Consider the following 22,220-nt stretch of genomic DNA (forward strand, 5'->3'; position numbering starts at 1 on the left):
TGAAGGATAAAATTCCAACAGAGCAATCTCTTGATCTTATTTTCCCTTTAGTCAATTTTTAACTTAATTATTTTCCTAAACAAGCAATCTAGGTAATACCACACAAACAAGCAACCAAATTTTAAGGAAGAGTGATCCACCGTGGACAGTAACCGAGGAAGATCGTCGGGAGAGAAAGAGAGAGAGAGCGAGAGAGAGATGTTGTCAATGGATTACCTGCTTGGTGTTTATGACAATAATAATGAGAGAAGAAGCGACCATGGCAGAAATCCTCCTTAATAAATGAATGTTTTTTTTTGTCACATGTCAATCTCTCGTAAGTTTTGACACTTGTCATTTTGTGGTATTTTTGAAATAAATATTATCTATTTGTCTAGTTTGTTTCAATTTTTAAAATTAAAATCATATACTTATATATATATATATATATATATATATATATATATATATATATATATATATAAAGAATTAAATATCATATATATGATATTAAATTGCAATAAATACATTTATTTCTTTCTTATTTTAAAATTTTACATTAAAAAATATTTTTTTTACACTTTAATGTTTAATATTTTTTTAAATCAATCTGTATAATATACGGAGCTCACATCTAGTATGTTATACAACGCAGGTGCAAATGGGTTGAGAGGCGGAAAGAAGATAGTTGTCAGTTTTGTATTTTTTATTTTTTAATAGGAAATATTATGTTTTTACTATATTTTAGTAAATAAGTTTTGTACAACCATTATTCAGCAAATAAAATTTACAATCACTATGGCCTTGTTAATAACTCCTTGATTTTTCCACTGGAAGGGTTTTATCGAGTTTTTTTACCAAAAGGTTGTATCTCCAATAAATATTTACCAACTAATGGTATTTTAATTTTTATTTACTTAATACTTGTGGTTATTAAAAAAAAAAAACCTAATTACCCTCTTCGCCCCACGCGCTTTCTCCTCCGGTCTCTTCACGTCGTCTTCCTCACACAAAAGATTTTACCTCTTTGGTTTCTGAAAATTAAACTACTCATCGGTTTCTCCCTCTTTTCTCGGTCATACCCGCTCGTCGTCTTTTTCTGCATCATATCCCTCTCCATCGATCTGTCACTTACCGCCTCTTTCACTGATTCACACCGATTTTTCAAAAGCTATTTGTATTCTCGATATCTCATCTAAACATCTTCCTAGTTGATATTTTCTTGGCTATTCAACTTCAATTGAAGCCTTGTGTCTAGCAAGTTGCTCGGTATCATATGTGAAGCTTTGACACATTCAAATCTCTTCAGAACTCTGATTTAGCATCAAAATTTATGGAAATTTTGATGTTAAGTTCTTGTAGCATGGAAAATCATTATGAACCAAGAACTTGTTGGTTTTACCAACGGCACCTTTAATCCACTGATGTTTTTACTTCTTGAAGTTGTTTAATCAAGTTTTTATATTCAACGTCGTCTTTGTTTTCTAAATTTACTGGTTTCTTCTAGGTTTGAAATAATCCATACTACTTCCTGATCTACTAACTACAAACCTTAATCTGTTAGTCGTTAGTCCATGTAAGTGTGATTGTTGGTGCAAGCAATGGAATCATTACTTTTGTTCATCCACATGACATTATGAAAGCTAATATTAGATCGAAGGAGCCTAATTAACAATTCTTCATTTTTATATAATTAAGAACATGGTTGATTCAGTGTATCATTCTTCAGCCAAGAACACGAACACCTTGATCCATATTCTACCCTATTTTTTCATATATATTGCCGGCATACAAACATGCTTTTTGTACATACATTGTACAGTTCTTCATTTTTAAGAACATGGTTAATTTTCCCCTGGATTTGAGTGTTCGTATAAGGGAAAGAGATGATGAGTGTGGGTTTTGATGGGGTGTGGTATGCAAATCTGCAAATGGGTCCTATATAGTAGGAGATAAAAAGCCTTTTAATATTAAACGATAATATTTTGGTAATTAAATTTCAAAGTACGGTTAATTGGTAAATACTTTTCAAAAGTATAATCCCTTGGTACAAAACTCGGGTTTTATCCTTCCACTGAAAACATAATACATTGACAATTATACCCTGATTAAGGAAAAATCGTTCTTCTTGTTTCCAAACGATGCACGAGAGAAAGATCCTTTTTATTTCCTTCGGCGCTGCTCCTTCTATCGCTGCTTCTTCGTCCCACTCTCGATTTGAATCCATCTCTGATATCTGATTTGAGTTTTTAACCATAGGCGATGTCTGATTTCTGTTAAACTTGAATATATTGTCATTAAATTGACTCAACAAATGGGAATGGATCATCGTCCTCTTCCAGCAGCGTTACTAATCCGACAGGTAAAAAGAAGATTGGAGACGGAACGTTTATTCGATTTTTGCGAAGAAAAAATCACCGTCGGTGAAGGGGGTAGGGGTGGGGGTGGGGGTGGGGATAGAATCAGCAGAGTTCTAAAGTAATTTAGGCAAAAGAAAGTGAAGTGTCAGAAGAAGCAGATCAATAGATAATAATAATGATTAACCATTGGTATTGGTATTGGTATTGGTTGTGCAAGAGACGGGAGTGCCGATGAGTCAGCCAAGCTATGGGATGTTGAGAGCTGAGCACAACTTTTCACTTTCAATCACAATTCCCCTGTTAGAGTTGTTGATTTTTTAGTTGACGATAAGCTTGCTGTAATCACCACTAACCCTTTAATGTGTTTTACTTCTGATGAAATATCATTACATATCAGATTTCTTCATTGCACTAGCTTATTTCTCAATCCCATTGGAGTTAATATATTTCTTTAAAAAATCAGCAGTTTTTCCCTATCCATGGGTATTTGTTCAATTCGGTGCTTTGATTGTTCTATGTGGAGCCACACATCTTATTAACTTATGGACCTTCAATGCACATACAAGAACAGTCGCCAATTTTATGACCACTGCAAAGGTCATACCGATGAAGAAGATGAATGGATGGACTTTGTACAATATTGATATCCAAATCAAACAATATTATTGGAAACTATTCAAAATTGATGAACAATCGATTATCACAATGGAGGTTTGCAAATGCCCAAGCTAGGCTGTCGTGTTCACCGTTAAAAGTGTGGAAGAGGTACTAACAAAGTAATGCTGAATTGAAGGAAGGAGGAAACCGTGCGTTTCAAAAAGATCCTTCTATCTCTTAAATATTTACAAGTTAATGTTAGGGGTATAATTGTCTATATATAATTTTTTTAGTGGAAGGATAAAATCCTTCAGTGGAAGAATCAGTACCCATTTTTAATGGGCTCTTTTTCCTCTTTTTCCTTTTTCTAGTAGCATGCTTTCCAAAAGTCTGAAGGTGATGCATGGGGTTGCTAAAGGCATCAGGCATGTGCATGCACATCACATGATCCTAAATACTCATAACTTATCTATTAAACATTTATAGTTTCTAAATAATTATTTGATTTTAAGGATGTCTGCATGTGTTTTTTACTGTTTTATTAGAAAATTTTATTAGATAATTAATAGTACATAACTTTTTTTTTTTTTAAATAATTTATCACATTAATTGTTCAAAATTAAAAAGCAATATGTTACTGTTAAGAAACAACCGAACTCCAAGCTCCAATCGTGATTGACCACGCGTCATGGTGCTCCCTTGACGCCACCTTTCGGAAAAAGCGTGAGTGTACAAATTAAAGTGCATGAAATGTGAATTGGTGTAGCACCACTACGACTGCGCTGCACCTCACCACACTGCATAAACTCCAAGCACCGATCGTCTTTCTCTGACGTCGCCGCCGAGACGGAAGTCGCTATATATGGAATTCCTGAAGTTAATTTGCCCTAGTTCTCCTTATGTAAGTATATTCATCACTCCTTATGTTTAATATTTCTGATTCTTCCTAGCGTGTAAGAATGGCGGTTTTGAAATCAGAAATGACGGTTTCGAGTGAGGAGTAAATCAAATTTTATTTCGTAGATGAACTAACAGTTTCATGTTATTTTGTGAAAACTAATTGTTAATCAACCAAATTCATGTATCAATCAATTTGGTCTGTTTCTTCATCTTCTTCTTGTTGTTGTTCTTCTTCAGAGTTCCCGTACTCTAGTTATTCAACATTTGTGTACTTAAGATTTTTTTTTACTTAACTTCTAGGATTTATTGTAATCTGTGCTTGAATGTTTTTGACGACACATCAGGTTTGTGTTTACAAATTTTATACTGAAACGACTCATGTTATCTTAATATGGCTTAGTTTCCATAAACTATAACTCTTTTCACTCCGAAAATGAAGCTGCAACTTTTAAACTTTTAGTCAAAAATAGGTCTTTAACTTTTCAATTGTGAAATTTACAGTAAGCTTATTCTATTTGTAGTATTTCTCATAAACTCCAGTGTACTTGGTGAATTTCCATCATATATCTAAAATGGAATTGTACTTTTATGGATGAACTTTTTTGTTTCTACTTTTAGGAATTGTAAACAAATTAACATGTAAGCTGATTCTAGTTTGAAGCATTTCTCCCTTTTAGTATTATCTCATAACAATGTCCTAACTTTATTTCTTGGATTCAGATATGGGATGGAAATGGAATTTCAAGATGCTTCAACAACATATATCCTTTATCTTAAAAAATTATATGCTCAAAGTGACAAAAAACAGTGTTATTCCTATCATACTTCATCATTTATATTTTCTTAACAAGATACACAGTGTTAGGTTTTGGCACAAGTATGATAACATTACTCATCATCATTATCGTTGCAATTACTGAAAGGACTACAAGAGGACGTAGAAAGGTAACTATAGTGTTCTTTATTAAGTATTGGTGATAATTCATAACTGTTTTGCAATTCCTGCCCTTTACTAATGTTCACTGCAGATATACTTCTATGAGAAGATCTTCTTGCTCATTCTACCTGTCAGTGGTGCATTTATGGCCTGTTTTGACATAATTCTCCTTTTGAGTAACACAAGAAGTGATCATCCTGCTTTATATCATGAGTGGCTCCTTAGATGCTCTCAACTCTTAGTATGGGTAAGTTTGTCATTAATTAATTCTAGTATATCTGCATAAATTTTCTGCTGTTAATTCATTCACTGTAATACTACAGGCCACAATACTTGTTGTCTCAAGGTTTGATTGCTGGTTATTTGTCTTATCTAATTGGATCCTCTGCTTTTGGTGGATCATGAAACTGTTCTTGGGGATCCCCATTTTACAAGCAGCATTTTCTTCTATGGAGGTTTTTTTTTAATGTATAATTCTACATTCTAGATAATCAGAATGACATTATTTAATTATGATTTTTCTCTGCAGGTTTTTCGCTGCATTAACGAGAGCTTAATAATTTCAGTGGATATTCTGTTTGGTATCTTGGTTAATATTATCAGAATGAAGCAGGCATCTCGAAGGAACAGGTAATCCCTGCTTTCAGTTTTTTAGCTCTTGAAATTTGAACTTAATTCTTGCTTTTATTCTGTTCAATGATCTTCTCTTGATTTTTTACTGTAGTTCAATGGAAGAGTCACTGCTTATTGGTGAAACGGATATTGATGACCATTTTCGATCTAAACCTGTATGTGTTATTTTCTTTTCTTACTTATAAGGTTTTATTTGTTTCCTTTTTGAAATAAGGTAACTTATGTGTCTTCTTTACCTGTGTATCAAAGGGAGTTCTTGCTAGATTTTGGAATCTAATGACATTTAGATCTATCAATTTGGTAATGGAACATGGTGCAAAGAAACAGCTTGACTTTGATGATTTGCTTCAACTACCAACCGACATGGATCCTTTATTCTGCCATGATACTTTGCTGAAATGTTGGGAAGATCAAAGAAGAAATGATTGTGTTCATCCTTCTTTGTTTTGGACAATCTGTTATGCGTATGGTTGGCCATATATGTGCTTAGGTTTGTTAAAGGTACTTTTGGATATTATCTCCATCCTATTTCCTAAATTTGAGAAAAAAAAAAACAAAGAATTCAAGTAAAGGGTAAAGTCTTATACTTCATAAATTGCAGGTACTTAATGATTGTCTTGGTTTTGCTGGACCCTTGCTTCTTAATAAGCTGATTAAGTATCTTCAAGAAGGTCTGTTTCTATTTTTCTATTCTCTTTTTGATTTATAGAAGGGTGATATATCATATATAATTAAAATCCATATTTTTCTATAAACAGGATCTGGGAATCTTGATGGTTATATCCTAGCAATTTCCCTTGGATTGACTTCCATTTTGAAGTAAGTCTTATGCTTATTCTGGAATCTTGAAATTTTCTGGATTGCATTTTAACTTCTCACTATTTAATAATGTGATTTCTGTTCTGATTATGCAAGATCTTTTCTTGATACACAATACACATTTGGGCTTTCCAAATTAAAGTTAAGACTACGTTCTGGCCTTATGACTGTTATATTTGAAAAGGTAAAATCATTCTTGTGTGATTCACTAATCATTTATCTCATAAAATTTTCTGATATATATACATTTTTTCAGTGTCTCCATGTTAGCCTGGCAGAAAGATCAAAATTTTCTGAGGGGGAAATCCAAACATTCATGTCAGTGGATGCTGATCGAACTGTAAACATGTCCAACAGTTTTCATGACATGTGGAGGTCTTTTTCTACTTCTTTCACATATCTTTTTGTGTATTAGAGTAATAATTAAGGAATTTGTATGGATTTTATTGATTCTAATAATCTAAAATATTTTATGAACCTTTCAGCCTACCTTTACAAATTGGAATCGCCCTGTATCTGCTCTATACACAAGTTCAGTTTGCTTTTGTTGCTGGAATCACAATAACTATTTTGTTGATACCAGGTAAAGTCTCCTTAAATTCATACCCGTATGTTTTATGATATGTTTGTAACATTATTGATCCCAATAAAGTTCGAATACAGTAAATAAATGGATTGCTGAGTTGATTGCCAGTGCTACCAAAAACATGATGGAGCAAAAGGATGAAAGGTGTGTGCACTTTTTTTTTTCAAAGTTTCAACATGTTTTGTATGTTTGATTGACAAGAGTTGTATTTTTTTATTAAACACTCTAACAGGGTTAGAAGGACTGGAGAGCTACTGACGTATATACGCACTCTGAAAATGTATGGTTGGGAGCTTCTTTTTACTAATTGGTTGATGAAGACAAGATCCTTAGAAGTCAAATATTTATCAGTAAGAATCACACTTTCAAAAACCATATTTATATGAAGTTTTAAAATCTTAGTGTTTGACTTTTTATAGACAAGGAAGTATTTGGATGCATGGTGTGTATTCTTTTGGGCAACAACACCTACTCTTTTCTCTTTCTTCACATTTGGACTCTATGTTATGATGGGAAATCAACTGGATGCAGCAACGGTATCATATACACTATAAGTATTTTTAATACATAGTAATTAACACTATCTTTTCTTGTTAATTTAATGTTCTGTTTTTGCAGGTTTTTACCTGTCTTGCTCTGTTTAACAATTTGATTTCTCCATTAAACTCATTCCCATGGGTCATTAATGGGTTGATCGATGTGAGTTATATCTATTCTATCTTGTCATTGAACAGCTTTCAGATAAAGCTTATTGTGTTAAAGGAAAAAATAGCAACATACTCTTTTTTTTCCTACTTTCAGAAATCTACCTAATTATATCAATGTGATCCAAATACAAAGTAGATTCCACTGCTATAATTGGGTGGAAATTTCAAAGTACAAAGCCCTAATAAGAAAAAAAAAAAAGGAAAGTTCTATGGTATAATCAAGGTGATTTTTCACAGTGCAATGTTGTAATAGAAATAAATAAAAAGTAGGTTGCTAATTTTTTTCATTTAACTCGAGTTTATCAATTAACAGAAAACTTGTTTCATTTTTCTTTTTTGTTAAAACTTGTCCACAGGCAGTCATATCTACCAGGAGGCTGAGCAAGTTCCTCTCATGTTCTGAAACAGACAATTCTTCATCATCTTCCTCCAAATTAACAGATGAAAATATGGATATTCTCATGAAAGATGCATGTTCTGTATGGTCAAGCAGTGATCAGGAAGTGAAGGAGTTGATTCTTGATCATGTCAATCTTTCCATTCCAAAGGGATCTCTAGTTGCAGTTATTGGAGAGGTCAAAGTCAAACATACCCATTTCACTTATATCTCTTCCTATGGCTATCAGTATTTAAATGAAATACATGTTTGCATTGCAGGTTGGATCAGGTAAATCATCCTTGTTGAACACTATCCTAGGAGAAATGAAGCTTACCAAGGGATCTATACATTCAAATAGATCTGTTTCCTACGTCCCACAGGTTTAAAAAGTTTGAATTAATATATTTATTGATGTCAAACTTTGGATCACAAATTTTTTAAAGTTATCCTAATATCCTATCTTTGGATATTTAGATACCCTGGATTCTCTCTGGCACTATCCGTGATAATGTGATATTTGGGAAGGACTATGATCCAAGAAAGTATTCTGATGTTCTAGAAGCATGTGCCCTTGACACAGATGTTTCACTTATGGTTGGAGGTGATATGGCTTATATTGGAGAAAAAGGGTTAAACCTGTCAGGTGGACAGAGAGCTCGTTTAGCCCTTGCCAGGTGTCATTTTCTCTCAATTCTAATTGCAAATAGCATTTGATGATATTATTTTGTTCATCATGGGAGTTGTTATACTTATATTGAACAGGGCTGTTTACCATGGATCTGAGTTAGTGATGCTGGATGATGTCCTTAGTGCAGTTGATGCACAAGTAGCTTCTTGGATTTTATCAAAAGCCATCCTTAGCCCTCTTATGGATCATAAAACACGCATTCTTTGCACTCATAATATCCAGGCCATATTTGCTGCAGATATGGTTGTTATAATGGAAAAAGGACAAGTGAAATGGGTGGGGAGTCCAAGTGAGTGTTCAAATTCTTCATACGCATCATTTGTTACAACAGAAGAACTTAATTCCTCTTATGAGACTGAAACACAAGTAGAAAGTGGAGATACTTGTATAGGAGTCCCAGAAAGTGTGGTGGCTGATCAGAGTGAAGGTATAGATATTATCGATGCCGCTGACAACATTATCAGTGTTGAAGAGAGGAAAGAAGGCAGAGTTGAAACAACCGTGTACATGTGAGTCCATGCTAATATTGACACTCACACTGGATACTGATACTGATACTGACACTGATATTGTCCAGGAATTACGCTGCATTCTCTGGTTGGTATATTACAGCCATAACATGCTTATCAGCACTTTTAATGCAAGCTTCTCGAAATGGAAATGATCTATGGCTGTCTTATTGGGTTGATACAACAGCTTTTGAAGAGCATCCAACATCCTTTTATCTGGTGATTATCTTAGCTTAATGATTATGTTCACAAACAGACTTTATGTAAAATCTATCCATTATTCCTGACTTGATAACTGACATTACAGGTTGTACTATGTATCTTTTGTTTGTTGAATTCCGTTCTTACTCTAGTGAGGGCATTCTCATTTGCATATGGTGGCTTACGTGCAGCAATTCAGGTGCACAATAACCTATTGAAAAAGCTTGTTGATGCACCTGTTGCCTTTTTTGATCAGACCCCAAGTGGAAGAATACTTAACAGGTACCACAAATTCCTTTTGATAAGATCCATTTCACCTTTCAAAATATACATATTGAAAATTGTATTTATAGGCTGTCTTCAGATCTCTACACTATTGATGATTCTCTACCCTTCATTCTCAATATACTCCTTGCCAATTTCGTTGGCCTCTTAGGGATTGCTCTAATTTTGTCATTTGTTCAGGTAACCATTTCATAAAAATATTGAGAATTGAATTTTCATGAACTTTGGTGAGGATACATGTTGTTTATGTGTAGGTCATGTTCTTGCTTCTTATACTGCCCTTTTGGTATATCTACAGCAAAGTACAGGTATCATTTAAATTAAGAATCACTAAGAGCATTCACAGAAGGAAAGCTTTTTCAACAAACCAAAAACTTCAAAAAATCATGTATGAAAAAAAAAATTGATGAGTTCTTGAAGGCACCTTTTAAAACTACCAAAGTGTCAAAAACTATGTAAATGACTAAAATATCATCATAAATATGAAAAAGCAAGTAAATTTACAAGCAAAGTGAAAATGCTCTTACCGTGGATGCTCTAATTTGTAGAAATATATAAAAAATTAATAGTACTCAGTACACACTAAGTAACGGATTTTACAGTTCTACTACAGGTCAACATCACGTGAATTAAGAAGGCTTGACAGTGTATCTCGATCACCCATATATGCATCATTCTCAGAGATACTTGATGGGTCATCAACTATAAGGGCCTTTAAATCCGAGGTCAACATGTTAATCTGAAATTTGGTTTTATAAAGTTTTTTTTACCCAAGAATGTTATTTACACAATGAAAGTTTGCTTATTATTATTATTCATGTCACATTGATATTTAGCTTCACATTCTTTATTGACTGCATGTATTTCTCTACTTCTGTACACAGGACTATTTCTTGGCTAGATTTGTTGAGCATGTTAAGATGTATCAGAAAACATCTTATTCAGAGATAATAGCAAGCCTGTGGCTATCCTTACGACTACAAGTATGCCTCTTAAACTTGAAATTTATATTGCATTTTAAAAAAAAAAAACACAAGATGTTAGTAACAAACAAATCAATGAAAGTACATTGCTATTTCTTGCATTTTCTGCTAACAAGTCATAATTAGTGTATGGCCTTAGTTCTTAGCAGCTTTTGTTGTATCATATATTGCGGTGATGGCGGTTATTGGATCTCATGGTTATCTTCCAATCAATCTAGGTACCCCAGGGCTGGTAAGTCATCATTTTTTTAAAAAAAAAAAAAAAATCAATGTCACAAAAAAAATAATAATGTAAAATTAAAAACTTTGTAAACAGGTGGGTTTAGCTCTTTCTTACGCAGCTCCGGTTGTATCATTATTGGGGAGCTTTTTAACAAGTTTCACAGAAACCGAAAAGGAATTGGTCTCAGTTGAGAGAGTTCTTCAGGTTCACTGAACACAGCTCTGTTTAAACCTCATTAATCTTTACGATTAAAAAAAAAATTAACATTTGATTTGATTCATGATTATAGTACATGAACATCCCTCAAGAAGAACTTGAAGGGCACAAAATTGTAGATGCAAATTGGCCATTTCAAGGACAAATTGAATTCCATAACGTAACACTCAAATACATGCCGTCTTTGCCTCCTGCGCTCCGTGATCTTACTTTGACAATCACCGGAGGAACACAGGTAGGAATCGTCGGAAGGACAGGTGCCGGAAAATCTAGTATCATAAACGCTTTATTCCGACTCAACCCAATATGTGGAGGACGTATAATAGTCGACGGAGTAAAGATCTCCGACGTTTCATTAAGAGATCTCAGGTCACGTTTTGCCGTTGTTCCACAGACTCCGTTCCTTTTTAAAGGATCTTTAAGGTACGTTGAAATGGATAAATTTATAAAGTTATCATTTGCTAATTAAGTAATTAACCTAACCCTAATATCTGATATAGGGAAAACCTAGATCCCTTCAACTTAAACGACGACTTACAAATCTGGAAAGCTTTGGAGAAGTGTCATATTGAGGCGGAGGTCAGGGCAGCAGGGGGGCTAGACATGGAAATGAAGGAGTCTGGGACTTCGTTTTCAGTTGGGCAACGACAACTAGTTTGTCTTGCACGCGCCTTTCTTAAGTCTTCCATGGTTAGAACTTAATAGGGTATTTTCGTCTTTTAATTTATGTGTTGATGTTTGAACTTTGAAGTGTCTAATTTAATTTGTATGGAATCATGTAGGTGTTGTGTTTGGATGAATGCACAGCAAATATAGACACTCAAACTGCTTCCAAATTGAAGGATGCCATAGCAAGTGAATGTAGAGGGCTGACTGTGATCACAATTGCTCATCGAATCTCCACGATTCTACATATGGACAATGTACTCATTCTTGATCAAGGAATCTTGGTATGTTATCTAATAGATTTTTCTTGTTTTATGTTTGATTTGTTTACCAAAAGTTGCAATGTCAAAATTGTAAACTGAATTTTGTTCAATTTATAATACTAAAAAGATGACAAATTTTGTAATCAATATATGCAAGATAATTAAAAACATATAAACATATAGAACCAGTTTGACCATCTGGTTGAACCGGAAAATGTCATCCGGCCGTTTCAATTAAAAAAACGGTATTTAAAACATTGATTAGTCTTGTTAAAACGGTTTATTAAGTTTAGAAAGAAAAAGAAAAATGTATACCATACTTTATACAAACAAACATCTTTTTTTGTTTTTTTTTAATTTATTTATTTATCGGGTGATTAATGATGTAGGTGGAGCAAGGGAACCCTCAGATTTTGGTCCAAGATGAGTCTTCTAGATTTTCAAGTTTTGCTAAAGCTTCCTCAATGTGATGCAAGAAATCAAGATTGTGTTCTTTGTATGTGTTGCACATAACCATGTAACATATCACCCTAAACTTAAACACAACAAGAATGAGTAGTTTTTTGTATAATTTAGTGCAACTTTTGTAGTATCTAGAGTTTCCTGGTCTCTTGAAAAACATGTTCAAAAAGATGTTAATGTAATATGATAATTTCAATCTATTCATCTAGAAATATGTAAATAATGTGAATATATTTCGTCTCTGAAAAAAAGCTAAATGGGGAAAAGTAATGAACTCATAAATTTATTAAAGTAAACGACTTTAATTTTTGTTATTGAGGTCCCTTAACTACAAAGGATAAGTTATTTAAGGACAAAAGTAACCAACAAACTTTGTAACATGTCATACAATAATCAATTAATCATATGACGTGACTCGAGAACAATAATGTGTCCCCCATGTGGAACTTTATTGCTTTTACATCTTAGTTTTGGAGTGAATGAGTGATAGAGCTAAAAAATAGAGACATATATGAGCTTCAAACACACACTCAAACTCCTCCCACTAATTATTTTATTATCTCTTGACCTATACGATTAATTTCAACGCAGGAGTTCGTTGTCACCTCACATGTTTCAAATCCATGAACTGTCGAGATTTGATTTTGGTATCCATAGACAATCATGGAGATATGAATTGTTGAGATGAAAGGAGACATAAAGGATAAGAAGATTGAAGATGATATGAAGGAGATGTTGGTGGTGAACCAAAAATTATGATAAAGTATGATCATGGACGTGTCTCATGCCCATATTTCCCTTCAATGGAACTACTCCACCTTTTTATTATTATTTATTCAATTATTTGACAAATAATCCTGTCAATAATTGTGATGATGATTTCAAGTGTAAGAGTGTGCAAATGGTTTGAACTTTGAATAGATAAAAAGCAAAAAAAAAATGGAATTAAATCGAACCGATACTACATTCATTTTCATTGTTGGTTTTAGATATTCTTAAACTTTTTATTTTTAAATCCTCTTGATTACATAGTGCCTTAAGTTAAGGGAAAATCCTTATAAATAACATGAAGGCCGAAGCTAGTAAGCGTAAAGGATCAAAATAATGGAAAAACAATTCGCACTATGTTAAAAAGCCATGTTTTATGTTTTAAATGATAAAAGTACCCTTCAATTACAATTCAAACAAGTATATACTACAATGTAAATTCCCGTGGCTTACTTTGTGGTCCATGGGGCAAAATTGTTATCGTTGCGACCACGGCAATAACATCAAGATTCTTGTACATTCTAGCAAGGTCTTTTATGTAGAAATAGCCACGTATAATAATAAAAAACAACAAGCCAAGTAGAAGTGGATTAAAAGATTCCAGAAGAACAAAATTTGTATCAATCTCGATATATAATACATAACCTATTGCATTTAGTCAACGACTAATAGAGTATTTTGAGAAATAATTTATTTTTTTGAGAAGGCCTACGTACTTTTCATTAATTGGTGTAATAATATCAATACAAACATAGAAACATGAATTTGAGAAATCTATTTTTGTTATATATCATACTATCTGGATTTTATGTAAAAATGTATTTACATACAAATTTGAACTTTTACCACTACAATAAATACTACCATTAGCGATGATGTTATTATTAGCGGCGATACATATCAGCGGTGACATATCATATTAACCGCGATTTTTTGAACAATTGTGAGACCACAAAGTTGTGAGTTTGTCGCCTTTAATGAGCATTTTTCTTTGTAGTGCACCCGTTCTATTTACATAATAACTTCAAATTACATCTATTATAATTTTTGTTCTATATACCTTATCAATTTAATATATTAATTTAATTTAGTAGAAATACTATATATATATATATATATATATATATATATATATATATATATATATATATATATATATATATATATATATATATATATATATATATATATATATATAGACATTGTTTTCTTATATTTTCAAAAGAAGCACTAGTTTTATAAAAACTAATATTAAAAACTAAAAAGCTTCAACGAGTTCTTTCTATATTTTATAGTTATATATCGATATGTTTACACATTTTAAAGCATAAAAATGATGAACTTTCACATTTTTTGTTTTCATTTTTGAAAAAATAAAATCCGAAAAGTTACAAAATAAAATAAAAAAAATAAAAAAAAACAAGATCATGCATGCATATAGTGCAAAACATACTTTTTCTTAAATTTTTTTTTTAATATTTCGTATTTTATATTAATAAAAAAGTTATAAATTTTCACATTATTATTTTTCGTTTTTGAAAAATATGCGATCTTAAAATAAATAAATAAATAAATAAAGCATGCATGCATGCTTTTTAAATTTCATTTTTGAGGTTTTATCTTTTTACTTTATTTAGAACAACAATGCTAATTTACTTATGTTCTACACTTTAATTAAGAGTGGCAAAAGTAGACACAACATGACAAAAATACATAACATGAAACAAAATCGAGACAAAATCGATTTGAATTCGTGTTCGTGTTCAAAATTCAACACGCTAATAACACGATAATAGCATGAAATATCATGTTTATATCATTTTCGTGTCCGTGTTCAAAATGTATATTTAATAACATTTTATGTTATTTTTTGTCGTGTTATTTGTGTTATGTTTAAATTATATTTTTTACACATACTTACATATGACGTGCAAATGGTTGTTTTTTTGTTATTTTTTTTTCGTGTTATTGTGTTTTTATTGAATCGTGTTTGTATTAACGAACAAAAATATGTTATTTTTGTCATGTTTGTTTAAAAAGAATTAATTCATATTATGTCGTGTTAAACAAAAATACGAAACTATTGTCTGATTTAACACTTCTCATGAGAACCATTAAGCAAGGTCACTTCAAACATAACCAAAGGCCTTTTGGTTACAAAGCTAGTAAAGAACAGATCTACAAAATAAATAAATAAAGTATTATTTATATGGACTTGATACTTCTAATAAATAAATATTCGAATTTAACATTCTTATATAAGTTAAATTAAAAAACACGGATCTATCAAAGTCAAAGCATTTATACAAATTTAGTAGTACATAGTGTTATACTTTGAAGTGTAACCCTACTATGACTTTCTAAATATTTTTCTTGTTTGGTAGTTAACCGTTACTATCCTCACCTTGCCAGCTCCATACAATGTCTTGTAGGCCTGGTCTAACGTCCTCTTCGAACTTTTTGTACTCAAGTGTGTCCCCGGATTCCTTCGAAAATTCCACCACCGCCACCTCCGGCGCCACCTCAAAAACTTCCACCGTCACAGCCAGCTTCCCTTTTCGTCCCTCCGATATCCCCTGCATCTTCAACTTGTACTCGTTCTGTTTCGAAAACGAAATCTTGAAATTCAATTTCTTAGCTACTGATTCAAGCTTGTCCATGACTGTCGAAGCACGGAATTTTGATGTAAATAACGACGCCGATTTCCGATGAGTCTCAAACATGCCGGATAAGTCGAAACCGGAGGACATGGAGGAGATGAACTCGAAAGCATTGTAGAATCGCGGCGATGAGTTTGACTTTGACCTTTTCATGGACTTTTCCGATTCACCTGTCATTTCATCCTTCTCTGGTTCATCAATAGGAATCGGAGCAATAATAAGACCTACGAATGAAAAGCCAAAAGAATAAATTAATTAGTATAAATATCTATTGTAGAAAGCGAAAATTAACTGTATACATACTTGCTAGTTTATCATGGGAACTATGATTGGTTCTGGATACTTTCGAGAACCATGGAACATGCATGATCTCCGGAACTGTGACTCGCTGCGATGGGTCGACCACCAGTAGTTTCGAAATCAACTGCCGTGAACCGGCTGAGAACCACGGTGGAAATTCATACTCTGCTTTGAATATCTTTTTGTACATATGCATGATGTTAGCTTCTCGAAATGGAAGACATCCGGCGAGAAGAACGTATAAAATTACCCCACACGACCAGATATCCGCCTTAGCGCCGTCGTAACCTTTTCTGCGAAGAACTTCCGGCGCAACGTAAGCGGGGGTACCGCACTGTGTGTGAAGCATTCCGTCGTTTCTAAGCTGCTCCGGCAATGCAGACAACCCGAAATCGGAAACTTTAAGATTTTCATTCTCGTCGAGTAGGAGATTTTCCGGCTTCAGGTCACGGTGGGAGACACCGCGGCTATGGCAGTAGTCGATGGCGCTGACTAATTGCTGAAAATATTTTCTTGCTAAATCTTCTTTCAATCGTCCCTTTTCAATTTTGGCAAATAATTCGCCGCCTTTGACGTACTCCATTACCAGAAAGATCTTGGTTTTGGTAGCCATGACTTCCTTCAATTGAACGACGTTAGGGTGCCGGACGAGCCGCATCACGGCGATTTCACGGGTGATTTGCTCCATGAAACCTTCTTTTCTTACCTGCTCCGTCTTGATGACTTTAACGGCGACACTCTCCGCCGTGACGGAATCCCTGGCGTAGTATACCTTTGCAAACGTTCCTTGTCCCAACATCCTCCCCATCTCGTATTTCCCGAAGATTATGCGGCGGTGTCCGGCGCTGGTGCGGCGCCAGTCCTCCGACGAATCCTCCATATTTTTTTTCTCTTTTCTTTTGAAAAAGGAAGTCGTTATTGAGAGTTTGGGTGGCTTGGTGTTGTATAGGGTGGTGAAGAGGGGAATAAATGGAGATTGGGGGAGGCGGGTCCGCACAGATTATAGGGTTTGTCAGGAAGTGATTGGCGGAAGTGGGGTTTGCTGGGAATCTCTCCATCTGAAGAAGTTTTGATCACTTTCATTGCATTATCGACTGGTTGCCAATGGAGCTTTGTCACGTATCATACTTAAAACCAAGTTTTAAAAAGTTTATTATATTCTAAGTTTGTATTGAGATTTAACAAAAATGCATTTTAAAGTCGTATGTATATATATATATATATATATATATATATATATATATATATATATATATATATATATATATATATATATATATATATATATATATATATATATATATGTATAATTATTAATTATATACAAAATTATCGATTTAAGTCATGTCTTACAAACAACGTGCATCGTCACGACTTGTAAAAACTTGAGACTATATATTCACGGCTATTTAGAATCTTAGTTAAACCTACCTAAATATAGATTCATTAGGTGGAACGTCTTTGAATATTTACACTATATCATCAAAGATTTTGTGGTCTTTATTTATGGATTTACCACTAACACAAACGACCAAACAAATGAACAAACATAAACCAATAAACGAATGAATTTTTTTGTTTATATTTATCCGTTTAACAAATTATCTTCTTCGTGTTTGTTTGTTTATGTTTTCTTTATAAAAATAAAACAACAAATTAGCGAAGGAGCTTAGTCGGATCCACAACACTTTCCACGTTTCGCAGTTGCGAAAGTCCATTATGGATGATGGATCAGGGGGTAGTGGTGTCATTGGATAATATTTAAGTCGACGAGCGCCTGAATTACGTGGAGCGGCCTATGGCCATACTGGAGAGGAAGATGAAAGTTATGGGGAACAAGGAGATACCTTTGGTGAAGGTATAATGGGAGCACCATAAGGGGTCCGAGTGGACGGGGGAGCCAGAGGCAGAGATGCGGGAGCACTATCCGGAGTTGTTCGGCGCGGCAGACTTCGAGGACGAAGTCTAGTTCAAGTGGGGGAGAATTGTAACGCCCCGATTTTCAGGTATTGGTTCATGTAAGAATTTTCTTGGTTTCAAGGTCTACTCGACGAGTTGGCTGCCCACTCGTTGAGTAGCAACGGGTTGGTCCGCATGTTTTAGTGACCTACTCGCCGAGTCTAAAAAGGGACTCGACGAGTAGGATCTGGCAGATGAAACCCTAAATTTCGGGGTATTGCACCCAATTTAAAGGAACATTGGCCTCCTCAGCCTCCCTTATAGCCTCTTGATAATCCATAAACCCTAATTCGTGTGAGTGTGCTCCATTTGTGTATTCTTAAGCTTTGCAAGAGGATTTTTGGAGAGAAGAGTTTGGAGAACAAGTAAAATCGAAGCTAGGAACTTGTGGGAAGCAAAGATATACATCAGTTGACACTCTCTGGAAGGTATTAAGCTGTCTCTTTGGCTCATCTCACCTTTAACCTCTTTTGGGTGGATTTTAGGAAAGGCTTTTGTGTTTGAGCCAAGATTTGAAGTTGCAACTTCACATCTGGACTCCCTTTGGTCTCTAGATCCATAAAGGTAGCAGCTTTGGCAAGTATGAGCCTTCCCTCAAGTGTTAGACTTCATTTTAAGCTTAGTTTTGTCATTTTAGGGCCTTTAAGCTTTGCATGCACGTAAAGTTTGCAACTTTACGTGATAAGTAGGCCTTGAAATGTTGGATCTACAATATGGAGCCTTAGCATGGCTTAAAAAGCCACCGTATAGATGAAGGACTGAATGGACCCAACAAGTCGGATGAACAACTCGGCGAGTCCGATGAAGATTTCCTTGGGCTCGGCGAGTCAGTCGAATGACTCGGCGTGTCGGTTAGGGTTTTCCCAACCTTTGGACATGTATGAACCCGACGAGTTGTAAAGGGGAAACTCGACAAGTTGGCCAAGGAATTTGCGGCCACTGACATTATGAACCCGACAAGTCGTTCAGGTGACTCGGCGAGTTAGCGAGTTATGCAAGGAACTCGGCAAGTGGTTTGTTGTACTCGACGAGTTGTGGTTAACATGGACTGTTTTCTTTGACAGTTGACTTTGACTTTGACCAAGGGTTGACTATTGGACTTCTGGGCATTTTGGGAAATTGGAAATTTACAAGCATGGTATTATGGTGCATTTAGGTGGTGGAGTTGTACCGGCAATCCACGAGCTTGGGTTTATCTTCGATTCGACAGTGCGAGGTGAGTTACTTCGCTATACTAAGGGGTCTAAGGCACCAAGGTCGGCCCATTGGATATGTTATCCTAGCAGTGTTAGATGTTGAGTATAAGTTAGTGTTTCATACTAGTGGTTATGCGAGTTAGGTAGATCTATAGGACTACCTGTATTGTTATATGATTATCTGCATGCTCAGTAGTTATGTTATATGTTGATATATTATGTGGGGTGGGTTGAGGTGACACTGCTCCGTGCGGTAACCAACAAACCAAGGAGCATTCTATATACGAGTTGAGGGCCAGGTGGGGCACGCCAGACTCGTAATGTGGGCTCAATGGCAATCCAGATGTGAGTTGTGGGCCCGGAAGGCAATCCAGACTCACACTGTGAGCCCAGGGGTAATCCAGTACGTAAAGTTGTGGACCCAGTACATGCTGTTATTTGTATATGTGTTACGTGTAGTGTATCGGTATTTTGGGGGAACTCACTAAGATTTCGGGCTTACAGTTTTCAGTTTATTGTTTCAAGTACATCAGGGGATCGTGACAAGGCGAAGACATGATCGTATAGCTCCTCACTTTTTCTGACTATGTTTTTGGGATACTCTGATATGATACATTTTGAAAACAAGTTTTGTAATGGTTAATGGTTTTGGAAATGTTTTAAAAGTTTTAAATTGGCTTGAATTTTATGGGTGTTAGGATTTCAGAAGTAAATTACAAGAAGGATTCAGATTGTTATTGCAACATAACAATCAAGGTAAGATCTAAACTCTATACTTTTGTCAATTTCGTTTATTGTATGCTAGAATTAGGGTTTATGAGCTTTGTATGATTATTGCATGTATATTAGAAAAACTAGATCCAAAGCTTTAGGGTTTGCATGTACACCATAGGATCGATGTAGTGCTCAACACCCATCATTGAAGAGGTCTTTGGATCTTTGATGGGAATCGGTGTAGCAGTGACAACACCTATGGAAATTAGACGTGCTACGTCACCTAGCTTCACTTCATCCCATTGCAACTGAGATAGGCTGCCAGAGAAGGAAGAGATATGTGCCTAAAGAAACAAATTTAGAAAAAGTTCACTCCTATTTGACTTCATCGGCAGGATACTTTATGTCAATCCGCGTGAGCATCGACGCCATGGAGAGAGCAGTTGGAGCCAAAAAAAAGGATGCAATGCCAGCTCCGACTGTTGCTACTCTGAATATCCTACACCGAAGGAATGACATAAAGATCCATTCCAAAGGGACAAATCAGTAAAGATCATTGTCGAGATGAAGACAGAAGATCCTGAGACTTAGAAAATGAGAGATAAGAGCACACGTAGGCAAATTTAGTGGCATAATATACAATGTATACTTCTTTGGTAAAATAATAGTTAGAAAGAATTTTTGAATCATAAAAAATCTCATAGTAAACAAAAAATCAGCAGCGTATATTCATAATTTTTTAGGATAGAAAAAAGTAATGTAAAGTCATAAAGAAACATTGTCCAACACAAGTAAAATTAAAGCATGTAAATGTTATTGTCCCTGAGTGCAATGAGCACAATTTTGTTCTTTGAGTCAATGACCTTTCCTTCATTGCAATCAACGAGAATTTTGTAACCAACGTCACAAAGTTGACTGATGGAGATAAGATTGTTGGCCCTTGAAATAGAACACATTCTTCAGCTTGAAAGTTGTGCACTCAAATGTTCCAACACCCATGACCACTCCTTCACTATTGTCCCCAAAAACTACAATATGACCATCTTTTTCTGCAAACTCTGTTAAGAGGAACTTGAGACTAGTCATGTGTCTAGAGAACCCATTGTCAAGGAACCAAGTATGTTCCAGATCCTGTCAAGTAGAATAGACATTCCAACTCTTCATCTTTGATTCTTGGTCAATTTAAGATGTAACTGCGTTACACTTGCTGGAACCACCATCAGGGGTATCATTGATAAGAGCCATAAGACCCTTAACGTTTAACCCTTCGTCTTCAAATGTATCCTCTTCTTCCACCCATTCCTCAGATTCCTCCTATTTTGCAATGAAGGCTTTTGGCAGAGAAATGGTCTCCTTCTCCATGTGGGCTAGTAGCTTCTTGCACAACACTTCACAATTCTTTGGGATTTGAGCTTCTTTATCTTTACAGTCCCTGGAAAAATGGTCAGAACTTTCATAGTTACAACATTTACCTAAGTTTATTTTCTCTGAGTTAAGCCTTCTCATTGAACTGCCTCTCTTAGACTGAGCTCTTCAAGCTTTGTTTGATCTACTTTATTCATAACATTTAATGATTAGTGTAGCACTAACAACTAGCTCATTAGTAATTTCATCATTACTTGCTTTGCCCTGATCAGAGTCATCAGAGTCGCTGAGGAGATTCATTGCTTATTTTTGAGAGACCAAGGATACATACTTCTCTTTGTTTGAGTCCTTCATGATGTCTTTATGAAGAGATTTGGTTTCTTCGCATTTCCGTAGATTTCCAAACAAGGAGTTGAGATCCATGAGGTTAATCTTCTCACTGTTCTTAAGGACATCAACGTAATGTTCCCAATTTTTTCCAAGAGAATCCAAGAACTTTAAAACAAACTAAGAAGAATGTTTGACAACTCCCAACCTGCACATATAATTCACCAAACAATTAAACTTCTTAAAGGTTTGAGTTAGAGATTCACCTTGTTGAGCAAAGAAATGCTTTTATATCCGATTGTGGTTGTTGATGGTTGTAGCTTTAACTTCCACAATGCCTTCATAAGCCACCATCAGCGTCTCCATCATCTCTTGAGTTGACTCACAATTATGAACTAGATGATACACGTGATAAGGAAGAGAGTTTCCTATGGCTTCCCTAGCTTTCACATCAAGACTGATAAGCCTCTTGTCATCATCATCATAAATAGCCTTTGGATTTTGCTTCAAGGGACCAATAGGTGCATTGTCAACCATA

The 22,220-nt window shown here is 34.7% G+C and overlaps 2 protein-coding genes across 2 annotated transcripts; one reads left to right on the plus strand and one right to left on the minus strand.

The window, feature by feature from the left end:
• Positions 1–3,521: 3,521 nt before the first annotated feature.
• Positions 3,522–12,624, plus strand: LOC111910275 (ABC transporter C family member 13). Its single transcript, XM_023906090.3, has 33 exons — positions 3,522–3,837; positions 4,557–4,597; positions 4,694–4,781; positions 4,865–5,020; positions 5,097–5,228; positions 5,303–5,403; positions 5,498–5,561; positions 5,656–5,907; positions 6,008–6,077; positions 6,165–6,225; positions 6,322–6,409; positions 6,482–6,600; positions 6,711–6,808; positions 6,889–6,955; positions 7,044–7,161; positions 7,231–7,347; positions 7,430–7,510; positions 7,875–8,093; positions 8,176–8,277; positions 8,372–8,571; positions 8,660–9,094; positions 9,163–9,313; positions 9,402–9,577; positions 9,649–9,760; positions 9,835–9,888; positions 10,183–10,305; positions 10,465–10,563; positions 10,703–10,795; positions 10,880–10,990; positions 11,076–11,425; positions 11,503–11,692; positions 11,785–11,952; positions 12,321–12,624. The coding sequence occupies exons 1-33, from the start codon at positions 3,799–3,801 to the stop codon at positions 12,399–12,401; spliced, it is 4,356 nt and encodes a 1,451-aa protein (XP_023761858.1). The 5' UTR covers positions 3,522–3,798; the 3' UTR covers positions 12,402–12,624.
• Positions 12,625–15,340: 2,716 nt separating this feature from the next.
• On the minus strand, positions 15,341–17,196 carry LOC111910273 (CBL-interacting serine/threonine-protein kinase 5). The gene is made up of 2 exons (XM_023906079.3): positions 16,125–17,196; positions 15,341–16,045 (listed from the first exon to the last, which is right to left on the minus strand). Exons 1-2 carry the CDS (start codon positions 16,999–17,001, stop codon positions 15,546–15,548), a joined length of 1,377 nt encoding a protein of 458 aa, XP_023761847.1. The 5' UTR covers positions 17,002–17,196; the 3' UTR covers positions 15,341–15,545.
• Positions 17,197–22,220: the final 5,024 nt, after the last annotated feature.

The sequence above is a fragment of the Lactuca sativa genome, chromosome 1 (genome assembly GCF_002870075.4).
Source record: "Lactuca sativa cultivar Salinas chromosome 1, Lsat_Salinas_v11, whole genome shotgun sequence".
Lineage (NCBI taxonomy): Eukaryota > Viridiplantae > Streptophyta > Magnoliopsida > Asterales > Asteraceae > Lactuca > Lactuca sativa.